Here is a 27,699-nt window from a genome sequence, read left to right on the forward strand (position 1 = left end):
GGGAAATGAAATAACAAAAATTAGAGGGGAATAATAACATAGAGATAAGAAAACAGTAGAGAATGTTAACAAAGCCAAAAGTTGAATCTCTGAAAACAGCAACAAAATTGATGAAACTTCAGCTTTACTCATAGAAAGAGAACTCAGACTACTAAAATCAGAAATGGAAAAAGAGAACATCACTACTAACCTTACAGAAACAAAAAGAATTAAAAGGGAGCACTCTCAACAGTTGTCAGCCAAGCAATTACATCACCTGGATGAGATGGATGAACTCTCAAAACCCTACAAATTATGGAAATTGACTCAAAAAGAAATGACTCCAAGAAAAATGAAGATCCATAATGAGCAGAGAGAATAAATTCATTAAAAAACAAACAAACTTCCTACAGAGACAAGGCCAGCCTTCATGGGTGAATTCTACCAGACATTAAAAAAAAAAAAAAATTAACACCACGGCTTCACAAACTCTTGCAAAAAATAGAAGGGGACGGAACTCATTCTCATGGAATCATTATTTTTATGTACTGACACCAAAACCAAGTGATCACAAGCAAAGAAGACCATGGACAACTACCATTCGTGTATAGACATAAAAGTCTTCAGTCTTCAAGGAATTATTAGCAGACCAAATCCAGCAACACATAAAAAAGTGATGATACTCCACGACCAGCTGGGGTTTATGCAAGGAATGCAAGGTTGGTTTAACATACAAGAAACATATAATATTGTATGTGTGTGTATAACATATATATATAACATTAAAAGAATAAAGAAAAAAAAACATGATCACCTCAACTGCAGAAAAAAGCATTTTGACGACAACCCAGCACCACTTCATGATAAAAAAAACAAACAAAACAAAACAAAACACTCAGCAAAGGAGAAACAGAAGGGACCTTCCTCATTGGATAAAGGGTGTTGACAGAACAACGCCATATTTAATAGTGAAAGACTTAACACTTACCCCCCAAGACCAGGATCAATACAACACTGTGTGCTCTTTCCACATGTACTCAATGTTATACTGGACATTCTGGCGAGTGCAATTAAACACACACACACACACACACACACACACACACACGGAATAATGCATTGGGTTGAGAAGGAAGAAATCACTACTCCTATCTGAAGGTGATGTGGTCTTGCACATAAAAAATCCTATGAAATCCAAACACACACACTCACACACAGCAGAGCTGATAAACGAGTCAGCAAAGTTGCAGAATACAAGATCAATACCTAAAGCCAGTTGTCTGCTGATCAGTAAGCCCTAGCAATAAACAATCTAAAAATTAAAGAAAACAATTCCGTTTACAATAGCATTGAAAAGAGTAAAATAACTTAGGAATAAGTGTAACCAAAGAATTGTGAGACTTGCATGTTAAAAATCACAAAAATATCACTTAAGAAGTTAAAGACGCAGGATTACGGCGGCAAACCCCAAACTGATTGGCAGATTCAGTCCCCATCCAAAATCCCAGCTGCCTTTTTTGAGGACATTGACAAAGCTGATCCTAAAATTCAAATGGAAGGACAGTAGACCCCAAACAGCCAAAACAACATTGGCCAGGAAGACCAAAGTTGGAGGGAGGACTCACACTTCCCGATGTCACCCTTCAGTCACAAGGAGGGACAAGTCAGTGGAACAGAACTGAGAGTCCAGAAATAAACCCTTACATTCATGGTTAGTTGATTTTCAAGAAGGGTGTCAAGCCAATTCAATGGGAGAAAAATAGTCTTTCCACGAATGGACAACTGGACGTCCATGGGGAAAAAAAAAAATTAAAGTAGACCCCTACCTCACACCATGTACAAAAATTAACTCAGAATGGGTTAAAGACCTAAATATAAAAGCTAAAACTATAAGCTCTTAGGAGAAAACATGGCCATAAATCTTCACCACTGCATCCCCTAAAATCATCCTGTTCATACAATTTGGGGCAACTCTGGTGTACTATAATCTCGGGGCACAGGTGAGACAACCAAGGCCCAGAGAGGGGGCAGCCCTGTGTGTAACCTGTGACTTCTTCAAGGAACTCCCTTGGTGTGCACTCTCTCCAAGACAAGGACGGATGGGTGGGTGGATGGATAGACGGATGGACGGATGGATAGATGGATGGACGGATACATGGGTGGACAGATGGATGGATGGGTGGATAGATGGCTGGACAGACGGATGGACGGATGGATAGATGGATGGACGGATAGATGGATGGATGGATAGATGGCTGGACAGATGGATGGACGGATGGATAGATGGATGGACGGATACATGGACAGATAGATGGATGGATGGATAGATGGCTGGACAGATGGATGGATGGATGGGTGGATGGATGGATGAAGAACTTCCAGAGATCTGGCGGCCACAGCCACGGCCCTCCAGCTCTCTAGAAGTTAGGGCTGGCCGGCCCTGAGGACGTCTGGGTGGGTGCTGTTCTGGGGGAGGGGGCAGTGGCAGCTGGCACCACCAGGCTGTGCTGGGGGACAGGGTGGAGGGCTCTGGACCAGCAGAGGATTGGAAGGCAGCCCTGGGGTCAGGCAGAGCTCCTGGCGGGTGCTACAGTGCTGAGCTAGGAGACCCCGTGTCTTGGCAGCCGCCTCTCTGGGGGCACAGTTTCCAGTAGGTCTACAGCAGCCTCTTTCTCGCCAAAAATGCAGCTGTAGGGAAAGGCCCAGAGCCTCTGTCTGGGGTCCCCGAGGGCGGGCACCAGGGGGTGTGGCGGGGACAGCTGTCTGCTCTCCCTGGGCAGGCGGGACTGAGCAGGGACCAGGAAGGACCCTGAGGGCAGCTGGACAGAAAGACCAGGGTCCCTGCGCCTGTCCCCAGCTATCCCGAGTGGAAGGCCCCTTCCAAGCACCTAGAGAAGATGCCTCTGTCCCCCGGGGCCCCTGGAACTGCCCCGGGGCCATGCCCACCCAGGCCCATGCACAGCCCAAGAGACCAGCAAGCTTCTCCGGTGCAGCAGGAAAGGCCAGAACGGGCGCCCCACCATCGCCCTCCGACGGGCACTCCCTGCGAAGGGCACGGCCGGCCCAGAGCCCAGAGCTGGTGATAAACGCAGGACTGAGCCACTGGCAGAGCTTTGGGGAAACTGTCCAAGGCCGGCCGAGCTCTGGGGTCCTCGTCCCCTGCCAGCCAGGATGAGGGGCAGTCTGGGAGGTACTCTTAAGGGCCTCGAGTCCCCCAGGTTAGGTGAGGGGACTCAGCCCATGTTCTGTGGCCAAGGACTGGGGCCGGCCCCATCGGGGAGGCCGGAAGCCCCTGCCCACACCTGAAGCCGGCAATGGACGCCCCACCCGGGGACCGTCCAGGAGGAGCTCAGAGGGGAAGCAGTATTTCTGTCCATCTGTCTGTCTGCTGTACATCAGAACCACAAAGGGCCTTCTGGGCAGCAAAGCGCCTGGTGGAACCCCCGTGTGGCATGGCTATGCCAGCAAGGGCCACAGGCCGCCAGCTCCAGCCCAGGAGCCAAAAGGGCCGGACGGGGGTGCCTCAGCCCCCGGGGCTCCGGGCAGGGCCTCACTTGGGCGGCGGGGCGCAGGCCCCAACAGGGACCGCGTCTGCTCCCTGGTCCTCCCAGGAACACTGCCCACTGATCAGCAGGCTGGGGGCCAGATAGCGAATACTCCACATTTTTGGCGGCTCAAGGGCCTGGTTGGAAACAGTCACTGTTTTATTCTTCAGAAACCACACGCTTTGCGCCCCGTGCCCTGCAGGGAGTGGGGGTGGGCACTGTGGGGCGGCAGGCCAGCTCCTGCACACTGCTGTCACCTCTGAGGCCAGGCTGGGCGCGGGCCCCCGGCCCGGGGGTGAATCCGAGGGCGCCTCCCTTGGTGCTGCGAGGACCATCTGAGACGGGGGCCCTCAGGGGCACGAGGACCCGGGCTCTGCCTGGCGCCCCAGGGGCCACCAGGCCTCCCTTCACGGGCTGCTCAGGAACCTGGAAGCACGGACTCCTATTCCTGCCTCTGAGAGTCCCCGGCCGGTGAGGAGAGACAGCCTGGGACCCAGAAGCCACGTCAGCTGAAGAAGGTGTGAGCAGCGTGAGGTGGTCCCGCCCGGGAGGGGCAGGCAGAGAACCTTCCAGGCCCTCACACCTGGAGGCCACCTGGCCCAGCCTTCACCTCCTCCACACACTCTGCGCCTGCGGCGTGGGAAGGTGGACGGGTGCGTGAGTTTGTACCCTCCGCCCTCCCTGTGTGAGAAGCCGCCTGGGTGGGTGGAAGGCGGGTTGGACAGTTTTGGGGCCTGGGGCCACCCCCAATCATGCTCCCCTGGCCTGAGGGGGCAGCTCCTCCCCTACGCCTCCTTTGTGTTTCGAGGACCCCGTGACTCCACTCCGAGGGGCTGCTGTAGGCCGAGACCCTTGAGTACGTCGGGGCGACCAGCACAGACGGCCAGCAACGGTTTTCGAGAGCAGGAGGTGACTCGCCGGAGTTATCCGGTGAGGACACTCAGGGTCACACGGCTAGGTCGTCCGAGGTCACATGGTGAGACACCCAAGGTCTCACTACCGGGTGGGTCCAGGGCACGGAGGAGCCCCACAGAGCCACATTCTCAAACCCCACCCTCGGCTGCCCCCAGCCCGTGGACACGAACGGCCCACAGATGGATAGAGCCGGGGCGGTCGGTGGAGAGCAGGGGGCGACGGGTCCCGGCCAGGCAGGGCCCCAGGCCCACCCCTGGGTGCAACCTTCACGTTAAGTGGCACGGAGGTGGGCACACTGGGAGGTCTGGGCCGCAGACGACCGCGGCACGGAGACCCCAGATCAGCCCCGAAGCCGCGGAGACACGGCCCCACAGCCCCGTGGTTTCCGTGGCCACCCACAGCTGGGCGCCCACTCCTTCCCCGCCAGCACCCCCACTCGGCCCCACGCAGGCGTCCTCTCGTGCCAGGAGGGAGCCCGTAGGACCATACGCTCACACGGGCGCCCCCTTTCCCGGGGGAACGGCTCCCAGAGACGTTTGCAAGGCCCCCGGGGTCCCACGGGAAAGAGCAGAGGTGGGTGGTGCCCTGGGCGTCTCCCTGCTTCCAGCCCTGTATCTCTTCTCCAAGGAGCTACCTGCCCACCAGCCGTCCTCAGGCTCTGCTCTGGGGAGCCCAGGTTAAGGCACCACAGTCTGAGAACACACGGCCGTCCACCATCCCCCGTGAGCGCGGCCTGCCCGGAAGCCGGGCCCGGCCCGGGAGTCCCCTCCGTCCTGCCACTCAGTCCCGCGGGCCAGGGCTCCGCTGCCAGGCACCCCTGCTCCACCGGAACGGTTAACTGAAATCAACAGTCTTTTAAAAAACTGAAGTGCACGTCGCTGACAAAAATGAACGGTCACGGCACCGGGGCCAACTGGATTCCTAGTGCATCGCTGCTCAGTGAGCACGGACCCTTCCGGGCCACACTGGCACATGCCGAGCCCCAGTCTGTGCCTCTACAAAATGGGCCACGCGGCAGGCAGGGTGGACCGAACCCAGAGGGCTTTGGGGGCGGGGCCTGGGGCACCCACCGCAACCTTGCCGGGTGCTGATACCCGGAGCCCCAGGACGAGACCCATCGCGGAGCCACCTGGCGTGCAGCCGGCAGGGGCGGGGCTGGGACAGCAGCGGGCGCCCCAAGGGAACTGCAGCTGGGACCCCAAGTGGACGTGAGCGGGGCAGGGGCCAGCCTCAAATCCCACCTCCAGCTACTGCCTCGGGAGGACGCCTGAGCATCGGAGTCTCTGTCCCCGTCCACACAAGGACGCCACACGCCGTGGCAGACCACAGAACCTGACACTCACCAGGGACCAGGCCCGGGGACCAGGCGTCTCTGCTCCATCCCGGGTGAAGCAAGACAGGTGGAGGACAGCCTAACTGGCCTGGAGCTTCAGCTTGGCTGGGAGCAGCTGGGACCAAGGGCCGGCCCTTCCCACGGGACGTGGTGACGGCTGCGGTGACGGGGAGGAGGAGATAAAACTCAGCGCTGCTGGGGGTGGGGGGCGGGCGAAACAGGGGAAGGGGATTCGGAGGCACAAACTCCCAGTTGGGACACAAGCAGGTCGCGGGGGGCGGGAAGGACAAGCGGAGGGGAGAGTCACCGATGTGATGATGTCGTGCGGGGACAGGCGGGGACACGAGTAACGGAGAGAATGGTGCCACCGCTAACTACACTATGCGCGTCACATCGCCGGCCAACCACACGCACTTCGGTACAACGCACTCGGGCTGCACCGGCCGGCGGCACGTGGCAGGAAGGACTCGCCGTGGCGCCAGGTCACAGGTCAGGGCCTGGGGCCCGCCTCCACGGGGATGGGTTGTAGGTGCGGAGAGGACTATGGGAGGCCTTGTCCAAACCCCTGACCCTCTGGGTCTTCTCCTCTTTTTCCTTCTCCTCTGACCCTGGGCATGTTGCACTCGCTGGGGGTCCGGGCGGCCGCCATCCCCAACCCTGTTCCACAGCACGTGAAGGCCCTCACCCGGGCCCGGCCACAGCCACGGCCACGGCACTGCAGAGAGGCTCCCCTGGCTCACGTGTCCCAGGGAGGCCGAGGCCAGGCTGCCTGCTGCGCCCCGCCCCCGGAGAACGTGGCCCCCTCTTCCGAGGGCCAAGGGCATGTCAAGGGCGCAGCGCCCCATCCTTTGTCCTCACCCCCAGAACGCAGTGGTCTGGGCCCGGCCCAGGCTGGAGAGCAGCGTGTGGAACCCCACCACACACGCCAGGAGCACCCACTTCACGGACCAGGGCGGCAAGTGTGGGCAGGGGGAGTGGGCTGCCCAAGCTGGGAGGAGGAGCCCTGGGCAAGGACAGGCGACTGTGGCTCTCCGGGCAGTGCGTCCAGTGGAAGGGAAGCCACCCAAAGCTTTGCTCCGCTGCAGCGTCGGGCCCAGAAGCCGAAAGGACAAGCCAGGGGGTGGGGGCGCCGTGCTTCTGCACAGGGAGGTCCCCGCTGGGGGTCCCCGTGCGCATTGTACAGAACCCTTGCTGTATGCCAAGCTGCGGTCCCCACGGTGCAGATGGACACAGAGGCCCGTGGCTCAGGGACACAAGGCTTACAAGATTGCAGAGCACCAGCCCCGAGCACACGCACCCAGGTACGGGCTAGGGTGACGGGCTGGGAGGGGCCCAGGCAGGCGCAGAAATGCCAAGAATTTAGGGCAAAGCCGCAACAAAGCCTGTGGGCCGCGTAGGCCTGCGATCCAGAAACAACCCGGCCACAGACCGCGGCCTCCGCCGGGTGTCAGCCCCTTCCTGGCTGGGTGTGGACGCCAGCCTGCCCGCCCCCGCTCCACCCAGCAGCACAGGCCCTCAGCAGGGAGACAGGCGGCCAGGTCTCCCCCCCACAACCCTCCCCTGCTGCCCCGGGCCCTCTTCCCGCCTCACCCCCTCCCCAGGAGGGCACCAGCTTTTCTGCTCCAGCGCTAATGGACAGATCCTTCGTCCGCCGGCTTTGGGCAAAGGGAAGAAACGGGTGGTATCATCAGCATCTCACGGAGACATAAACACATAAATCACCATCGTCCATCTCCCGTCAGACCCACTGCCAGCGCACGGGGTCGTGAGCGGCGCGGGCTCGAGATGCCCGGCACGGGGCCCGGGACGGCGTCAGCTGCGCCTGGGGCTGGGCGCGAACAGGGGGCCCGTGGCCACCTGCCCCCTCCGGCCCCCCCACCCCACCCCAGCCTCCCTTCGCTCGTCCTGCCGACCAAAAACTACACCGTGGAGATGTGCTGCTGGAGAAATTCCTTTATAAAAGTCCTCCCGCGAACACACAGATACCGGAGACACTCGCTCTCGCGCTGGAGTCCCCGCCCACAGCAAAGGGATCTTGACGGCCACGTAGCGTGTCCACTTTGGGGACACGGACGGCAGGCCACGGGCGACGTGGGGCTGCCTGCCTTCACTGGCTCACGCACGCGGGGACAATCAAGTCAACTCACTTCCAGATTAAACCCATCGTCTGCTTGGCCGCGCCCCTGGCCCGGTGGCTCCGTTGGCCCATCCCCGCGAGGCTCCGGAATCTCGAGCGCCGGCCTCGCTCCTCTTGTGGCGGGGAGGGCGCGGGGCTCCTCCAAGTGATCGTCCGCAGCTCCAGAAACCGCTCCGCGGACACGTGATGGGAGACGGGTCTAGACTCGGTTACGCAACCAGAAAAATGGACCACAAAGCACTTTTCCCGTGTATGGGTTTTGTTGGTGAGTTTTTCTTTTTCCTTTTGGTTCAAAAAAAAAAAAAAAAAACATAGCAGGCTCTCAGGTATATAAAAGTGGTAATATTAGATAAAAATACAAACTTCACCTTTACAAAACAAAAACACAACACACACACACATTTCCGTTGAATACATGTAAAGCGTAACATCTTCCCAAAAATAAAGAATTTAGATTCTGTCCAAACACTGGCACAGGGGCGACCTGGCGGCGGCCAGGGCGGGGAGCCCGGGATCGGCAGGCCGGGACGGACTCGATTGGTTCACGCAACTGTTCTCTCGAAATGGCTTAAATTAAAAAGTAAGATGAAATGGGGCCGGGGAGAAACACGTAAAGCCAGAAACATTTAGGAAATGATGCATAGGTGGGTATACCATTTTATTTTAATACATCTCGTTTGTTTGCATCCTGCGAGGAGAAATACCGTCCCACTGTCCTGACTTACAGCAGCCTGGTGTTATAGGTGTCAATGCCATCCAAGAGATCATTTAAAAAAACAAAAACAAAAACAAAAACAAAAACACTAGCCAAAGAGTAAAAAGGAAAGCTTAATAATCACTTTATGGTGTAAAAAAAAATCCACTTAAGGCTCTCAGGAAGGTTTCTGTATAGACTTAAACACTACGGCAAGGAGATGTGTTTCTAAGTCCCGTGGCGGTTCTGAGACACTCCTGGCTCCCGCGTGCCCCGCAGGGCCCTCGGCACCCGCCCGGAGTCCTCCAGAAAGCAGGCGCTGTGTCCCCGGCAGAAGCACCTGTGACCACCCTGGACAGAAATCCAGTCCACCGAGGCGCGACACGTCCGGCCCACGGGGCGTCCCTCCATTCCGACAACTGTGTAGATATTTGTGTGAGTCAGTTTTGTTTGTCATGTTTCGTGGTTGTTTGCTCGCTCTCTGTCTTTTTTGTTTGACGAGGAGGCTTCCTATTGTTTCACCGAGCGCTACAATACTTGCTTTGATGTCGCACTGAACAAACGTATACTGTCTCTTTGTTCTCCAGAGTGCGCGTGGAGACAGTTTTTCACGGAGGACAAAGACCACACACTGGCAGTAAGCACCGCACATAGTAGGTTCAGGAATGTAACACGCCATGTACATCCGTGTCCCGGAGAAGGGCCGCTGGCTTATTCTCACCTCACATCTGCAGGGAGAGAGGACACAGGCAGACACTGAGGGGGGGGACCGAGCGCGCTCGTGGGTGGGGACTGCCGCGGAACGATGAACCTGAGCGAGGGTACGCACGCACGCACGCACGCACCACGACGAGTCTCGGGATTCGAGGGTTCGGTGGAATTTTTCAAATCAGGTGTACCTCATTACCCTTTCCGTAACATCCTGACCAGGATTGGGGTTAGACTCTTGGGATCTCACAGAACATTCCTTAGAGCAAGCCCCCATTCTCCCATTGCACAGATGAGGGGAACTGAGGCCCAGAAAGTTGTGTTTTTGTTTCGCTGGGTTTTGTTTTTTTATTTTTTGCCTTTTTCCTCCGACCTAGGGCTTCACGTGATTTCTGGAGCTCTGGCAGCCATCCTGGGCCATGAGACCACCCTAAAGCTGGACACCACCAGGCATACAGGCAGGGTTTCTGTGTCCAGACAGATACTACACTGAGCTCTGAGCTAACAGCCACTCTTCCCTACCCATGTTACCTGTTCGCCGCTCATCTCAACACCTTTACCGCCCACACGCTAGCAGGGCCTGGGGTGGCAGGGATACCCCCGGCCTCTCACTCGGGGTCCTGTCATCGGCAGGCCAAGCCCAACCGGCAGTGTGCCGACCGGATGCGCAGGGAGGCGTCGAACCGCACCCCTGGGGAAAGCAAAAGCCTCAGCCAGGCAGTTGTTCTGAGGCTGCTTCAGGAACCCCCACGTGGACCTTTCCTCCCCAGAGGATTCTACCGAACGGCCCTGACCCTCGGGCCCCGGCACGCCTGACCTGGCAGCTTTCTGCGCTCACTCTACCAGAGCCCGGGCTCTTGGACACCCAGAGCAGACAGGCCACCAACAAGGAGCAGAAAGGCTGGAAACGGCCTCCGTGAGGGCCGTGCCTGCTCAAACCCCATCTTCCTCTGGGAAACGGTGCACCTCTCTACAAGACTACACTTCCCGGGCCCCCGACAGCCGAAGGACAGCCAGGGTATGTATGAGAGCACCAGTCCCCAGGGGGCACTTCTCCGAGAGGGTTTTTCTGCCCCTCTCCCCACCTTACTCTTCCAGCCTGGGGTGTAGATGTGATTTCCGGAGCTTCAGCAGCCATACTGAACCACGAAGCAATTCTGAGGACACACACCACCAGTCCCAAACGGAAGGGGGTCCTTCCCGATGATACCCAGAGGAGGCCACGCCTACTCTTAAATGCCTATCTTATCTCAGCCCTGTTTTCGGTGTGGTTACTAGCAGCCAAACACAATTTCCAACACAGTAGCCAACAGCCCCGTACGTTTATGAAACGCTTTCAGGCAGGACCTACTCAGTCTCTGACTACCCTAACCTACCATCCTGTAAGCCTCAATTTCTCATCTGTCAAATGGGGCGGGTAACCTGCCGGACGTGGTGATCCCAGCTAACGAACGTCGGAGCTACCCCAGGGCTGTTCAGGAACCCAAATCACTCCAGTCACGTGATGCTGGGGCCTCCCCAATCAGCGGAAGAGGCCAAAGCCAGAGCAGGGGCTCCAGAGCAGAAGGGAGCCGTGGATCAGGCTCCGTGTGCGGCAGGAGGGGGGAGCCGGGGACGGGAGCGAGCAGACCCACAGCCCAGCCAGGCCCCGGAAGCTTGCAGCCGGATCAGGCCCAGTCAGGCCGCCGCGGGAGGGATTCGCCGTGTGATCAGCCAGCACACCTCCACCCGCAAGACCACAGCGTATCCACGGGCAGCTCCTACCTGGTTGGCTGCGTTAGGTGGGTTTTAACCTTTTTCTTTTCCGTTTTTTACCTGACTCCCTACGCCTTCCTGTTAACAGAAGGGCAGGGAGGGTGAGCGGGCCTAAGGGAGGGCTGCAAAGCTGCAGCAATAAATACCTCAGGTGTTTGTCTTTCTGGAAGAAAACTCGATTAGCTTTGGCACAGAGACACTTCCTGGTGCCCTGAGCCAGCCTGACACGGCGGGTCCCAACGCCATGCTGCTTCTGGGCAAAGTCTGCCCGGGACGGGGGGAGGCCGCCAGGTCCCCCAGCACACCCAGCGCCCACCTCCCGGGGGCAGGGCCTTTCTCGGCCACACGGCCCCCAACCCCCCGCGTGGTGGGGACGTCGAGCGTCTGCCCCTTCGCACTCCGGCGACGCCTGCGGGCAGCGGTGTCCCCAGCAGGTCCCCGGTCGGCCGCAGCACCAGACCCCACGGCAGAGGCAGCGCCTACCTGTCTCCTCCTCCCGGTGGTCCGGGGTCGGGCCGGTGGCCGTGCACGTGCACTCCAGATGCTCCTCCAGCCGCACCTGTACCTCCTTTAACTTTGGCTTCTTCCTGATGTACTCCACCTTGGCCACCTGCCGAGACAACCCCGCCGTGAGCGCCTCGGCCGCGCCCCACACGAGTCACTGGGGGAGGGGGGATGTGCCCGGCCCCACCCGGGGCGGGCCGGGAGGGCGACCTCTGAACTCCACCCTCTGACCTCCTTCCTAGCGGAAGAGGCAGGCGTGCCTCGGCATCTGTGGTCTGGTCCACTTCACTCGGAACCCAAAGGCTCATTTGTGCCAGCCCGAAGGCGTGCAGGTGCCCCTTGAGGTAAGAGCTCTGAGGGACACGGGGCAGGGAAGGGGTTCGCTTCCAGGTCTTAAGGGCATCCGCGGCAGTGGCCGGTTTCCAAACGCAAGCTTGCTTATTCAAGGGGAAAATCCCACGGCCGACGAGCTGGCCTGCTGCACGGGGCTTGGGGGGGGTCACTGTCCCCTCTGCCCATCCCGCCAAAGCCCCAGGAGGAGCGAAGCGAGCACAGCCCTAAGGGCCCACAGGAAGGCTGTCAGGTTTGGACGTGGATTCTGCTCTGCTTTGGACGGCAGATCAGGACACCACGGGCTCCAGGCCACACTGCCCACCCCACGGCCACCCCACGGCCTCAGTCCCAGCCTTGAGGCCTTCTCACGCGCCCCCCCCGCCCCCCGCCCCAACCCGCAACCGCCCTGGGACTGGAGAAAGCCAGGCTTCCCGGAAACATGGGCAGGGACCCAGGGCCCTTCCGGAAGGCTCTAGAACTGAGCCAGCGCCTGCTCCATCCACAGGCCGTGTCGGCCCAAACCCTCGGCACGGAACCACAGCGCAGCAGGCCTGACGGTCCAGCCCGTGGGGCACAAGTCCGGGCAGCCAAGTGACCAAGTCCCCACGGGCCCCTTCTGTCATGGGAACACAGCTCCGCCCTCCACGTGGACACACACGTGCACTTGTAGCACACACACACGCACGAGCCGTGTCCCAGAAACAGAAACTGCTTACACACACATACACACGCGCACGCATGCACCTGGCATCAGAGGGCACTTCGTACACACAGGGAGCAGGGTCAAGGTGGCCTCGCTTCATCCCAGGGCACGGAGGAAATAGGTGACGTGAGAAACAATCCTCCCCGCCCCTCTCTGCAGCCCCAACGGGCTCCCCCCGCCACGTGCCTGAGCTCAATCCCCAGCAGGGGCAGGAGGGCCATCTTCCCGCCAGCCCTGAACCCTGCGGACCCGAGCACAGGACACACATTCCATCTGCACCAACACTGGGGCTGTGGTCTCAGGTCCTGGCAACGGCCCTCAGGGGTGTCCGTTCTATCCCCCTCTCTGTTGGCCTGGGGAAACTGAGGCAGAAAGGGAGCAGGGTCCACCCAGGCATGACTGACAGCAGAAACCCCCAGCCTGGGGACAGTCAGGAGGGGAGGAGGCAGGAGGGACGGTGTGGTGGTGGGGGGCGGGGGGGGGAGCGGGAGGGATGGCTCCTTTGCAGAGGCCTAGAGTCCAGAAGCCAGAGGACCCCAGGCAAGTGGGACAGCCCACCCCACAGGTCAGCTGGCCCCTGGCTTGTCCAGACCTGTGGCCGCGGGGCTGCGTTAATGGTTAACCCGCAGCGCAAAGGGGGCTGGGTGCCCCGCGAGCGCGGGAAGAGGTGTGCAGCCTCAGGTGTGAATGTGGACGCCCAGGTGTGGGCTCACAGGTGGGGTGGGAGCCAGGCCAGGTCTGGGGCCAGGCCTGGGAAGCCTCCTAAGTAGACAACAGAAAGAGAAAGGGGCTGGGGGCATGACCAACCACAGCCACAGGGCACAGTTAGCTCCACGGGCTGTTCTGGGAGCCAGGACCACACGGGAGGCAGGGAGGGAGGGAGAGAGAGGGAGGGAGGGAGAGAGAGGGAGGGAGGGAGGGAGGGAGGGAGGGAGGGAGGGAGGGAGAGATCCCTGGACATGGGGCTCTTGGGCACAAGCGTCACAGCCCCCAGGACTTCGCACGCATAAAAGCACTGGGACTTGCAACGGGCACCTTCCGGAGCGAGCGGCCCCCTGTGCCTTCCCACAAGCGGCCCCCAGCCCTTAGGGCACCGGGAGGGTCCACCTCACAGGGACCCCAGCCTGGCCCCCTTGCTTGCACAGCCTCTATTCAGCAAGCGCCTCACCTATTATGTCTCCGGGGGGGGGGGGGGGGGCAGATGCGGGGGGGGGGGTGGGCAGGCTTGTTCTCTCCACACGACAGACCGGCCACCAGGGGGAGGGTGGGCAGTCCACGAATCCACCCCCCCGTGGTCCCCTCGGCAAAGCACTCACAACCCCAGCCACTGCGGTCTGGGAACCCACTTTCTCCTCAGACGGGCCCGTCTTTATCAAAGAAAAACAAACAGTGATTTATGATTGCACCTGCTTCTGGGTATGTGAGGATTCCGGGCTGTTCCGCCACCTCTGTCTGGCCAGGAAATGGCTGCATTTTTCCCCCAAGAGCACACTGTCAGTGTTAAATTCTCAAAAGCGGCCTCCATGCTAGCCAACCCCCAGAACAAGACGGCTATGTCCTCGGGACCCTCATGGGGGCTGAAGCCCCCAGACCCATCCAGGAACCCAAACGGGGTGCCGTGCCCCGCCCCTCCCTCCCTTCCCCTTCTGTCTGTCTCCTGGGGGCCTGAGCTGCACCTGATAAACAGGACACTCAGCTTTCCCACGGCAAGTCGGCCCGCCATGAACCGCCCCACACCCGCTCACTCCTGGGGCAAATCCACCCAAACACGTCACCCGGTGATGCCACGACCCCTTCCAGATGAAGGACGCTCAGCAATGACCTGAAGCTCCGCGCCCCCGCCCCCAGAGTCCAGGGCGGGGCACCGTCGAGGACAAACACCAGCATTTACTGGACCCCCGCTCACAGCTACCCCGTGAGGGCACGGCTAGGGTCCGTTTACAGACAGGGAACCTGGGCGTCTCCTTTCGCTGGAAGGAGGCCTGGACTTGGAAACCGCAGAGGCCCTGAGCTCATCCCTTAACCAAGGGACTTTCTAAGTGGGGGAAACCTGTCCCGCTGGGCATGAGGCCTCCAGAGCCCTGCTGTTCCAGACACGGGACTCCTGGTGTCCCTCCGCGTCCTCCACGTCCACGCCGCGGGACTGAGCCCCAGGGTCACGGCACATGCTCTGACCGGGCTCAGCAGGCAGGTGGTGTGGAGCCCTCGTCCCCCCGCCGGCTGGAAAGGCCAGCACAGCCCAGGGGCACTGGCTTCCTGAGGCCACGTCTAGGGCTCTCCACAGGCAGGCAGGGGGCGGGAGCCTGGAGCCCGGCTCGCCGTGGGGAGGGGCTCGGAATCCCTTCACGGGAGACCCTCGCCGCTAGAGCCACTCACCTCTCCCCAAGGCCCCTGAACTGGACCCCCCACTCCATCCGAGGCGCAGAGGCCTGTCCGGGGCACCCCAGCGAACACGCTCAGACCCCCTTCCGGAAGCCGGAGGTCTAGCAATGCAAAGCCACAGCCAGCTGCCCTGGACGTGGCCACAGAGCTGGGTCCTGGCCTCTGGAGACCCGGGGGCCTGACCGACTTAACGGAGCGACCAACTCAGCTGTAAGCCCGCGGGCTACCTGAAGAACACGGGAGCCCCCAACTCCCAAGGCCACCCCATAGCCGGCCCAACCAGCACGACACCACCAGAGTCCGGGGCCGTGCTGTCTACACCACCTTCTCCTGGCCCACGAGGCCTGGGTGTGGGGGACAGGGTCAGATGCCTGCAGGGTCTGGGGTCAGCCCTCACTGGGGAGTAGAGGAAGGGCTCGTCCCTCCGGGATACCAGTCAGAGAGCATGCTTGGTGCCCCCAAGAGCAGACCCCAAACACTGACCACGGCAAGCTGATGCAGGGACACGGCCCCCAGGACCACGTGCTCACCTCTCCCTGAGGTCTGATGGCAGCCGTCCCTAGCAAGCCCAGGGGGGCCCGCGGGGGACCATGGGGTCCAGTCCCCCACCAAGGGCAGGTCCCGGAGAACGGACGAGGCCACAGCCCCAGAGAGTGAAGGCCCGCACCTGAAACCACGGTCGAGCTGGGGTCACACAAAAACCCTCAGGCCACCCTCTGTGGCGGTCACAGAAGAGAGCCACCCTCCAACGTCAGCGAGTCCTGACGCTCAGGGCCTGGGGACCCCTGGCAGCCTTCAGCTGGGCACACTGGACAATTCACCGCCTGGGCTTCAAGGAGGTGGCCACTCCCGGCCTTCCCTTCCCTTCTCCAGTCTGTGACCTTCAACTGTGATCAAAAGGCCATAAACCGGAAAACCAGGCACGTGCCAGCCCGGGGCAGGACCTCCCACCTGCCCGGCAACACGGTCCCCTGCTGGCCCCCAGCGCCCCTCACGGACGCTCAGCCCGGGACTCTGCAGAGCCCAGGGCCACGAGCTCTGCCTCAAACCCCACGGACCAGGGACAGCTCTCTGGGCAGGCGTGGGGGCCAGGCTGGCCTCCACAATGGACCTCCTGTTCCCACTGACCTTTTGTCCCTTCTCGGCCAAAACCCCCAGTGTCTGGGGCCGGATGTTTCCCTGCCAACCCTGTGATGGGGAGGCAGGGAGAGGGGAAGGAGGAAGGGGTCTGAGAGGAGCAGGACGCGGGACATGGAACCGGGCCACTGAGCTCCAGCTGCAGGACTAGCCCCTCTGTCCCCTTGGGTGGACCGCGACCCCATCAGAGCAGATGAAGGCCCGCAGGGGGAGCCCTGGCCCAGTGCCACTCTGCCCAGCCCTTTGGGCCTGTGCCCAAGGCAGACATGGGCCGCACCCCCCACCCACCAACACACACCGTGCTGGAGGCCCCGCTGGAGCGTCTGGACCCCCACCCACCCACTCAGGTGGGCCAGGGAGAGGGCATCCCTGCCCGTCCCAGGACCAGACGCTCTGCAGTCCTTACCCCTTGGGAGGCAGGAGCCCACTTCATTCCCGCACCTCTGTATCTGCGAGAGCCCGACTGGGCACCAAAAGGCAGCCCCAGCGCCCACGCGTGGGGCTGTCCCATCAAGAGCACCATGGGGCACTCCGGTAGCTCAGCGGTTGAGCGTCCGACTTCGGCTCAGGTCATGATGTCACGGTGCGCGGGTTCGAGTCCCGCATCGGGCTCTGTGCTGGCAGCTCAGAGCCTGGAGCCTGCTTCGGATCCTGTGTCTCCCTCTCTCTCTGCCCCTCCCCTGCTCATGCTCTGTCTCACTCTGTTTCTCAAAACTAAATGTCAAAAAAAAGAGAGAGAGCACCACCATCCATCCCAACGCCCAGGAAGGAAAGATCTCAGCACCTGGATTCTTGGGGCTCAGGCCCCCTCACAACATGGCACAGGTGAGGACACCGAGATCTGAGGGAGGCTGCAGTGGCCACGGCCCCACAGCAGGAGCAGAATGCACAGGTCCTGTCCCCTCTGGCCTCTGCGTCCCCCTTTGACAAGGGTGCTGTGCTGGGCTCGGCACCCGGGTGGGGGCCCCGTCAGGGGTCAGGCCCGAGAGCCCCGTGGAGACAAGAGTCAGCATCCCAGGCCAGCACCCTGCGAGCCCCGCTGCAGGGGATCGTCCGCCTTGGGGATCACAGTGCAGCAAGCCGTGGAATCTGCTCACTCAAGGCCCCAGGTGCTCGAGGACCACAGCCCCAATTAAGGTCTGACATGCCTTCCCAAGTGACGAACAAGTGGGGCCTGACCAAGAAAGTGCCCGGGGCCTCACCTGGGAGCCCACAGAAAAGATCTAAAATACCTCCCATCAAGGAATGGCCTCTGATGCCCCCAAAGAGGAAGTTTGCAATCCGGGGAAAAGGGACCCGCCTGCCTCTTGGAGGCCCAGCCAGCCGGGCAGTGCCCGCTGCCCAAGTCCACACTCCAGGGTCACCCGGGACAAGTAACCTGCCAGGCCAGAGCCAGCTTCCCAGGAAGGCAGCCCCCTCCCGTAGACAGGGACCACCCGGGACTCGCCTGGGTCCCACACAGCCCCAGACAGACTCATCTCACAGATGCAGCAAATGAAGCCCGAGGGAAGCAGACCCACGCCCCAGCAGAACCTTCCGGCCACTGGCCCCCCAAACAGACCCCCATCTGGCAGGCCAGAGTGACCTGAAGAGACACCTCCCCCAGTTCTGCCTCGGAGGTCACCACGGCCGGCACCCTGCCTGGGACAGTGAGCCCAGCGCCGATCCTGGGGGTCTCCGGGCAGAGCACGGCTTCTGAGAACGAGGGGAGGGGTTGGCCTTACGGCCCCGGAGAGCGAGGCAACCCCGGGAGGGCCCTTCTGGAGAAGGACTCCACAGACACACACGCACCCCGTGGCACGGGGCTCGGAGAGGACACCAGGAAGTGCACGAGCAACGTGTCCTGAGGCTGCTTTTCTCACGGCCCTTCCCCGCGGCCACCTTGCGGGGGAGGCTGTGTGCAGTTGGGGGGGAAGGGAGCCAGACACCCCCCCCACTCCCCCCACCCCCCTGGCAGCCGACCAAGCCCCAGTCCCGGCTCTGCCCGCCCCCGCTCTGCACCCAGAGCCTAGCAGTGTGGCCAAGGGAACAGGCGTGGCCTCGGGACTCGAGCAGCTCCCCGGCCGCAGGGCGCCCCCGGGGCTCACCTTGACGCTCCGGTGGTGGACGCGGGAAGGCTGGCACTTGACGCTGCTGGTGTTGCAGCAGCCCGCACAGCGCTTCACCTCCACGCACGGGGGCCAGATCAGGAAGTTGGCAGACGTGGGGTCGACCTGACTCCGAGGTATCTCGTAAATGACCGTTCTGGTCTTGCAGACCGCGGGGATGGCTTCCTCTGCAGGGCAAGAGCCACGGTGAATGTGGAGGCCACGCCCCGGCTCCCACCAGCACCCAGGCCACCCCGTGACCCGCGCGGCCCTAGAGGGGCAACCGGGAGCCCAGCTCGGGCTGGTGTGCCCCCACCTGGCCGCGGCCTCTCCCAAGCGGAAAACATCCCACGGCTCCCGGGCCCAGCAAAGGGGGAGAGACACCCCGGACCCGGACAGGTGCATCTGAGCAGGATCAAGGTGAGGGAGCAGCAGCGAGGGCCAGGCGGGGACCCCCCAGGAGAAAGGCCTTGCTGGCAAAGGGGACCACAAGACACAGGGAGCCCAGAGGCCCAGGGAAGCCCCAGGTGGCCCGCAGAGGGGGCGGGCGTGGGAACCGATGCTGAAAGGGGAGTGTCTCCATCAACGGTTAGGGCACTCCCAGGGCCGGTGGAAAATGGGTAGAACAGGGAAGCTGAGGCTGGGACCCCCACAGCGACAGCCCTGCCTGCTGCCACCCCCACAAGGCCAGGCCCTGCCCCAGGAAGGGACACGGCCCTGCCTCCCCAGCCCACCAGCCACAGTTCTGCTCAGCAAAGGTCACCAAGAGACCACCCCACCAGCCTCCGAGGAGAAGCTGGTGCTACCTCCTCTGCGCTCCTCAGCACAGGCCAGCCCGTCCACCCGAAGCCCCGAAGTTCAGGGGACCCCAGTGCACATGCTGCCCTCTGGCAGCATCCGGCCGTGGCGCTGGCCCTGGCCCCGGCCCCCCACCGTGTGCCTGGAGAGCCCCGCCAGGCTCTGGTGCTGCCCACGGGAGCTGCTGCCTCCAGGGGCAAGCAGGGACCCCGGAGCCCAGAACTGGAGGGAGCCGCTCCTGGACGCAGAGGGCTCGGCCTGACCCCCGTGGCCAGCTGGCATGAGGCAGGGCCTTGTCTTCTGCAGACAAGCTTGAGATGCGGGTGAAGCCAGGGAGGGGTGCCAGCCTCTCTCCTGCCCATCTGCCACTAGGGTGAGATCCCCCCCCCCCAGAGCCTCTGGAGACTCGGGGTACTTGAATCCCCTGAGGTACTCAGGGAGCACCTGGAGAGGGGGGCACTGGGCCTCCAAGAACAGCCCCGCCTACAGGGAAGGCTGGGTGCTGGGCGGGGGGGGGGGGGGGGGGGGTCTCAGCTCCCAGCCCAGTGTCCACCACCTGGGAGGGGTCTGGGGAACCCGTCCAGGTGGGGCCGAGGGTGGAGCTGGGGAGAGAGGCCTGTGTCCAGGGCTCCTGGTCTGGAATAGGACAGGCCTCTGACACTGGTCTGGAGAACCTGAACCCTACAGTCAAACGGTAAACGTCCACTGCCTTCGCGAGGAATCATCACCCACACGCTGCACTCAATGACAGAAGCTAGGAGATCTACCTCCTGGGAGTAAATCTCAGGCTCAGAGAAGGCAGGTGCTGCCCAATGGCACACAGCAGAGAGCAGCAGTGCGTGGTCACAACCAGGCAGTAAGGAAAAGTGGCAGGAACGAACCCCCAGGTGGCATCGACTCCAACCCCGGAGCCCGAGTCCCAGCGCAAGAAAGCGCAGGCCGAGGCTGTGTCGCAGCTGACCCAGAGCCCCCACGCCCACGCCCCGTTCCCCCCCCCCCCCCAGCCAGTCCTTCCTCAAGGGCCAGCAGACACGGGGATGCCCTGCTAGGCGACAGGACAGAAACGCCACCCGAACCCAGGAGCCCAGGAGCCGAGGCCGAGCGGGGCGGGGGCCGAGGGCAGGGCCCAGCGCACACAGCTCGGCCGCATCTCAGGCTCCGCAGCCTGGAGCCTGAGCTCCAGCGCACCGCGCCACAGACTGGAAATGAAACACGACCACGTTTTCCAGCGAGGCCTCCTCCAGAACAGGCCCCAACAAGACCGGGCACTTAAGGAATTTATGATGGCTCTCCTCTCCTGGAAACTCTTGGCCCAGGCCAGGCTGCAGCAGGCAGCAGACGGGCCAGGGCAGGGAGACGCCCCCGGCAGAGGAGGGAGGCCTCCAGAGACGGCGGGCGGCCAGAGCTGAAGTCGCTGGGGCCCCTGCGCAGGCCGGGCCTTTGTTTCACGGAGGAGGGCGGGGGTGGTGGTCCTGAAGGCACGGTGGGGGCGAGCCCCCCAGCCCGGCGCCCCCCCCCCCCCACCCGGCAGGCCCGGGGCTCACCAATGCTTCTCTTCCTCCGAATGGGCACGGGCCGCTTCTCGGGCGCATGCTTGGAGGAGTGGCCCCCGTGGGCTCTCAGACTCGCCTCCAGAGCACCCTCGGGCCCTGCAGGGAGAAAGAGGAAATGGTGACCGGCGGGCCCCCCATCTGCGTGGCACCCGGGGACCTGTCCAGCAATGCTTCCTACCTGCCTCCCCCAGACAGACAGGGTCCCCTAGGAGACCCACTACTCCCACAGGCGCAGAGGATGCGAGTTCTGACTGCCAAAACTCGGCCCCCCAACCTCTGCGAAGCATACACGAAGGGGCCCGGGCTGTGCCCTGGCCGTACCTTGAAGCAAAGCTGTGGACTTGGGGTAAAGGGGCCACGTGTGGTCTTCCCTGGGGCGCCTCCCCAAGTGAGGGCCAGAGCAGGGAAGGCCTTCCTTGTCCAAAAGACCCAGGCCCCCTGCTCACAGCCCCCTTTTCCCAGGCCCACCTTCGGGAAAAGGTGTCAGAAGGACCAGCACGCTGTGACTTTCCTGGGGTGTGTGTGTGTCTCCCTCTTTCTCACCAAACCGACTCTCGATGAAGCACCCTAACCTTCGAGGGGCACGGGAAGCCAGGCCCGACTGGACCGACAGCTGGACCCCGCCTGGCCCACTCTGAGTCCACAAGAAACACACGCAGAGAAGCAAAGGAGCAGGAATCCCAGTGCGCGGCCAAGAGGCCGGCTGGCAGGAAGGCAGGCGTGCTTGCTTGCCCTTGGCCTCAGAGCAGTGGTCCCAGCGCTAAAATCAGAACCGGACCCTCATCCCCCAGGCCCGCGACAGCCCCAGTACACAGGCCACCGCCCTCTCCCACCCCAGTGCCCCTGGGCAGCCTAGGGGAGCCCCAGGTGGGGTAGGAGGGACACACAGTCCTGCCACCTGCCACTCACACCGACCAGGCCCCGTGACACGGCCCGTGCCCGGATGACTGCTGTGGGTCGCACCTGGCCTCCCTGCCTTGACCCCAGACACAGCCACGGGGGGAAGGGGGTCTCCTTCCACGTCGCCCTCCAGCCTCCCCCTGTAGATGAGCAGGGGCCCCGGGTCTGAGGAGCTCCAACAGACAGGGGCTCCAGCAGACCCCTTCTTCCGTGGTGTCCCAGCCACCAGCCCAAACCGGAGGCCCCCTCCTGGGCGCCCGGACCACCAAGTCCTCAGGGACTGTCTACAAACCCACAAATCTGAAAGCTCCACTCTTTTGAAATGAAAACCAAATACCAGGCGAGAGGTGCAATCAGCAGAAGATACGTTCTTTCAGAAAACCGAAGTCTGGGAAAAACCCAACTTTTCACTTAAAATGACTCAATGTTCCACTGCCACTAATTTTTTTGAGACCCGAAATAAGATCAGAACACAACTATTCATGCAGTAAGAATTTCCCATCAACCAACTGTTACAAGAGGCATTTTTTCGCAAAAAAGTGACATTTATGAGTCACGTCCCGGTGGCGGCCATCTTGCCGTCCCCACACCAAAGAGCAGCTGGCCCCGCTGTCAGCTTCCAGGGGCAAGCGTCACGGCACACGGGCCACCAGCTTCCGAGACTTACTAAAGCCAGGGGTCACCTATCGCTTTCCTGGAGACTCAGTCCTGACGTGTCCGCAGGAGGCACCTCCACTTCCTGACATCTGAGGAAACTGAGGCCCAAGACGCGAACGCTGGGTAGGGGCATGGCCATAGGAGGACCCGGGAGCCCCGTCCGGGCCTCTCGCCTGAATAAACAGAGAAGACAAGGGCCCTGCCAGCTTATCAACGGCGCTGAAACCTGAACCCGCAGATTGCTTTCAAGACAAGAGGCGGGGTAGAAATAGCTCCTGGTCAAACACGCCCTGCGTTGCCCGCGGATCGGATCCAGATGGGTGGCCGTGCGCTGCGCGCCCATCCACGCTCACGGGGGAGCGGACTTCTGATTGATGCGGCTTGAGAAATGGCCCAGCAGCGACTTGGGGGAGAAGGCCCCGCCTGAACGATGCCCTAAAACTGCTCTCGGGACAGTTAATCAAGTGGGTTTCCCTTTTGTCTCTCGTGCACAAATGTCCGAGTGACAGCTCAGGATGGGGACAAGCCCCCTCCAGCCTTCAGTCCTAGAGCAGCATTAATGGCCCAGGACGGGGATGTTTATGCATCAGTCACTCAGTGACCACCCCCACCCCAACCCCGGCTGCTGGAATAACAAAGCACCCCCGCTGTCCTGCTCAGTGGCTCTTTCTCATCCTGAACTCAGAGACCACACACTGGTCCCTCCACCCAAACGCCCCACGTGGAGAGTCAGCGACGCCCCAACTCCATTCGCCCTCCGGCAGCGCTCAGACTCAGGGCGGTTCCCATTGCCCCTGGGGTAGGAATCCTACCGGGACAGGCTTCATCTGTAAAATGTGGATACACCCACCCGGCCCACGGGGAAGAACCTGGGATCCTACAGGTCCCCCCAAAGCCCCGCCCATGCCAGGAGGGAGGAGTCAGCCTGTAAGAAAAAGCCTTTTCTGCCCTTGGGGCCCAATTCCCTTCACACCCCGACCTCCGACCTGGGGTGGGGGTCGGGGGCGCCTCACCCTTGAGTTACCAAGAGGGATAAAGACCCACCGGCTGGGTGTCTGGGTTTCTCCACACCCCAGCTCCTTCCTCAGGGATCCCAGACAGGCTCCAGGGCCTGGAGGGCAGCTCAGTCCACAGGCAACTGACCCCTCGGCTGTTTACAACCTTCCCCAACAGCAAGATCTGTTTCAACTCATCCCTTTGGGCGGGAACAGGTGTTGGGGGGGAAAGACCCCAAAACAAGCTCCAGAAGCAGCCAGCAGCAACCCCTACGCTGAGGCCAGAGGCCACGCACTGCCGTGGTTCCCAGCTTCCACATCCCCGTGAAAGGGGCCAGACCTGGATGGAGAGCCACCCGAGGCTGTGTCACAAAGGGCCTCCTAGGCCCGCTCCTGGCGAGCACGTAAGATCCCAGAAGCCCGGCTCCATTCTCACCCCGGTATCCCCAGCAAGATGAGTCCTAACCCAGGATCCTAGCCGGACCCCAAACCTTGCGGCAGACAGGGGTGGGGGTGCAGGACGAGGAGGAGGAGGGCCCGGGGCTTTTGGTAAGGGGGCAATTTGAGACCAGCCCAGGGAACCGGCTGGTGCATCCACCTTCTCCAGTTTGGACCCTCCCAGAGAATCCCGGGCCCAAGAGCCCCCAGGTCAGGAATGCCATCAGCATAACCCACCCAGCAGCAAATGCAGAAAGTGTTAATGGGTGGGGGTTGGGGGCGGGGCTGCAGAGACCAGAATAAGAATGGTCCCAACAGAAAGCGAATGGCCCATTTCCCGGTGGCGTCCCAAAGCCGTCCCACAGGGAGGCCCAGCCCTTCACAGGCCTCGTTCCCGAAAGCTGAAGAAAAAAGGCCGTGAACCTTCTCAGGGAAGCGGTCTCCCCACTCGCACAAATCCGCCAGGGCCCAGCAGAATGCAGGCTTCTCCTCAGCTAACCAAAGCCAAATCCTTCTCCCCAGGGTTACACATCAAGGAACCAGACCAAAATCCCCCCCTGGCCCAACTCTGATCTCCGAGTGAAATTCTACCCCCTTCCTGATAAGGATCAGCCAAAGGACTTCCTGGGTCACGAAACTACAGAAACCATGGGCCTTGCTAGAAAATGGTCTTGGCATGAAATGAAAATAGTTCAGGCCTCTCCACCACCATAATTAGGTACAAATTTCCAAATGACTAGACCATGTGATTTTACTTAATTCCCCCTCGGCCCCCCTCTTTCAGGGTAGTCTGCAGGGAGAGAGAAATCTTCACTGAATCCTTCCACTGGCCTCCACCACTTGCCGTGGCTCCGTCTGACAAGTCCATCTTGGGCCTCTTTTCAACCAGACACTAACAAATGTCCTCTGACAGATGTATTTCTGTAGCTGACCCTCCACATGCCTCGTTTCCCCCACCAGACACAAATTTCGAGCAGGACACCACGAAGATGTGGGTCAGAATCCCGGCCCTCTAGAAAAGGGCTCCCTCAGTTCACACCGCAGTGCAGCCACCAACAAACACCACCGACGACGACCTGGGTCCCAGGGGACCTGTGCGCGCCAGTCCCCTCCAATTCTGCAGCTGACGCTGAAGATCTTCAAAACTCTCCATTTACAGATAAACCGGAGTGGCTAGGCTCCAGGGCCTGGGGGTGAGCCCCAAAATAGTCCCCAAACACCAGATGTGTCCACCACGTGCCTTTTTATTGGCCCGTGAAAACAGAAAGGCACGGGTCTCCGGAAACCACAAAGGCCCCGCCGCCCCCCGCCACAGGAGCGGGGCACCAGTTCCCCGCGAAGACAAGGGGGCAGCTCCTCCAGCACACGCCTGCCCGCGGGGCGCACGGCCAGGGCTCCGCGCCCAGGCCCCGGCCCGTTCTGACGCTCCTCCGGCCGGAGGGCAGGCCGGGGGCCCGCACACCTGGCCCGGGCGCCGGCGCCCCCTATGCGGCTGAACTTTCAGTGACACACACGGCATTTTCCTTAAATGCAAAAACAATCCCCGGGCAAGCGAGCAAATCGCGGCCGCCTCCGGAGAGAAAGTGGGGATTGGAAGAGAAACTCCTGACTCATCCGCCTGGGCTTTTATGGCCCGGGATTGGATTCTGACCTTTCGGTTCGTTCCTGAGCGGCGCCCGGCCCGGCCCGAGCGCGGGAGGCGGCGCGGGGCGCATACCCCCGCACACCCACCCCGCGCGCCGAGGGAAGGGGCGCGATTTACCTACGGAGTCTATCTCCAGGAGTCGCTGGAGGTCCCGGATGCTGTGGATCTGACTGTGCGCCAGCCTCTCAATCACCTCGTGGGGGATCTCGGCTTCCTGCAAACAGACCCACACGGTCAGCGCCAGCGGCGGGGCCGGCTAGCGCCCTGCGCCACCCCCCCCCCCCCCGCGCCCGACCCCCTCCCCCACCTCGCACCCCCTCCTGCTCCAAGGCTGCCCGGCCCCTACCCGCGGGGCCCTGGAGTCCGAGGCCAGGGGTGGGGCTGGGTGAGACCCCAAATGCTCGGCTCCCATCCAGGTCCACCTTTGCAGAAAGAAAGCCCTCCCACCTTTAAATTTTCAAACAAAAGCCCGGCACTGCGGACCCTCCGCCCCGGGTGTCAGTTACAGTAGGTCTAGGGGCAGCGGAGAGCCCGAGGAGTTTCTGATTTAATAGTGAAATCGACATCCAGAAAGATCAAGTTGAAATGCGTCACGGATCGGCGACGAAAGTCACGGCAGCCTTAACACTTTAATCCTGCCAGCGGCTTAAATTTCACACCCCGGAATCCCCGGCCGAACCTGCGGGGTCGAGGGTCTCCGTCGCAAAAACACGCGCGCGCGCATTCACTCGTTCACACGCGCGCCCCACCCGCTACGGCCCGGCCGCGGCCCTAGCGCCGCCCAAGACGCCCCAAATCCAGCCGCCGGCTGGGAGAGGCTGCATGGCAATGGGAGGGTTAAATCTCCACCTCTGGCAGCTCGCGGTCCCTGCCCAGACCACCCCCGCCTCGCGGGCTCCCCCCTCCTCCAGATTTTTAAAGGGAGTCGGGGGTCGCTGCTGGGGAGGGGGGGGTGGGGAAGGGGTCTCAAGCACCAAGTTCCCACGACGGGGGCTGCAGAAAGTCATTCATCACAGGAGAGCTCCCGGGGATTCGGGATTCGACATTGGGGGGGTGGGGACGCCGGCGGTGGGAGGGCGCGGGCGCCTGGCCCGGCCCGGCTCGCCTCACTCAGCCACCTGTAAGCAGGCCCCGGGCTGGCGGGACTGCGCCGGCCCAGCCGCCAGGGCTAGGCTCAGGGACAGGGACCGGGGGGTGGGCGGGAGGGGGGGGCGGCTGTGACCCGCCCCCCCCCCCCCTGCTGCCCACCCTGCCTGACGGGGACTGCCGCAGCAGCCGCCCCTGTTTATCCGCCGCTGGCTCCGCCAGGTCACACACACCCCCTTCCGCGCTCCCCGCACCCCGATACTGCATTGTCCGCCGCCCCCCGGACGCCCCTTCCGGAGAGGGGCCCGCGCCCCCCGAAGTTTCTCCCCACTCGTCCACCCCGCGCCACTCCGTCCCTCCACGGCAGAGCGACGCAACACGCTGGAAACTCACCAGACACACTTCGGCTTGGCAGAAAATAAAACCCAGTTGGGAAAATCAAAAAATCGACCACCCTAGCAGAAATCAAAATGCGCTCCGCAAAGCCCCAGAGCCCGAGGCGCCCCGGCCCGCGGGCGGCTGCAGGAGGCGTGCGCCGGGGGAGTCGGAGAGGGGACGGGGCGCGGGGGTGGCACCCACCTCGGCCAGGGCATGGGCGAGGTATCCGCAGCCGAAGAGCAGCAGGCAAGCCCAGGTCCTCATCGCGTCCCGAGGCGCTGGCGGCTCGGCGGGGAGGCGAGGCCGCGGGGCGGGCGCTCCAGCCGGGCTCCTGTGGCGGCGAAATTCAGTACCATCCCTCAGGGAGCGCGGCCCGGAGGAGGGTGGCGCGGAGAGCAGGGAGCCGGCGGAGCGCGCCCGGCGCGAGCAGCGAGTGCGGAGAGGCGGGCAGCGCCAGCGAGGAGGAGGAGCAGGGAGTGCGCGCTCGCCGCGCCCGCCGCGCCGGGAGCCTCCTGGGCCGCCGGGTAGGGGGTGGGGACGGAAGGGGCGGAGGGCGGGGGCTGGGCCTCTTCCTTGGTGCGTTCCCGGTGCTGGCCGCCGCCGCGCTCGCTCCCCGGCGCTGGCTTTAGGAGCGACCCGGCCGGTAATTCTGCATATTTGCGGGCATCAGCCCCGAGAGGGACCCCGGAGCGAGGCTGGAGCCGCCGCCGCCGCACCACCCATCACCTGTCTGGACGCCCGCCCGGGCCCCGGCCGCGGGCTCGCGCTCTCCCTGCGGGCTGCGGGCGGCCCTGCGCGCCCACCGCCGGCCCCGCGCTCGCCTCCGGCCCTCCTCCTGCAGCCGCCGCCCGGCCGGGCACGGCGCGGCCCAGCACGGCGCGGCCCGGAGGCCTGCGTGCGCCCCTCCGCGGCGTGCCCTCGGCTCTGGCGCCGCGCTCCGCCCTCCGCCGGCCCGAGCCGAGCAGCGCCCGCGGCCGCGCCGCCTGGCAGCCGCCGCCCGCCCGGGGCCTCGCCGCGCCGGCCTGAGGAAGGCGGGC

At 62.2% G+C, this 27,699-nt stretch overlaps 1 protein-coding gene across 6 annotated transcripts; it reads right to left on the reverse strand.

Moving 5' to 3' along the window:
- Positions 1-8,231: 8,231 nt before the first annotated feature.
- PDGFA (platelet derived growth factor subunit A) lies at positions 8,232-27,454 on the reverse strand. 6 transcript variants are annotated; one of them, XM_043559480.1, is made up of 7 exons: positions 26,864-27,454; positions 25,316-25,412; positions 20,555-20,659; positions 18,213-18,400; positions 11,550-11,676; positions 11,076-11,144; positions 8,232-9,331 (listed from the first exon to the last, which is right to left on the reverse strand). In XM_043559480.1, exons 1-6 carry the CDS (start codon positions 26,924-26,926, stop codon positions 11,089-11,091), a joined length of 636 nt encoding a protein of 211 aa, XP_043415415.1. In that variant the 5' UTR covers positions 26,927-27,454; the 3' UTR covers positions 8,232-9,331; positions 11,076-11,088. The 6 variants fall into 6 exon arrangements, with proteins under 6 accessions (XP_043415415.1, XP_043415416.1, XP_043415412.1 ...); XM_043559481.1 differs by lacking the exon at positions 26,864-27,454 and adding an exon at positions 25,878-25,955; XM_043559477.1 differs by lacking the exon at positions 26,864-27,454 and adding an exon at positions 25,545-25,841.
- Between the last annotated feature and the right edge of the window lie 245 nt (positions 27,455-27,699).

Source organism: Prionailurus bengalensis, chromosome E3 (genome assembly GCF_016509475.1).
Source record: "Prionailurus bengalensis isolate Pbe53 chromosome E3, Fcat_Pben_1.1_paternal_pri, whole genome shotgun sequence".
NCBI classification, from domain to species: Eukaryota; Metazoa; Chordata; class Mammalia; order Carnivora; family Felidae; genus Prionailurus; species Prionailurus bengalensis.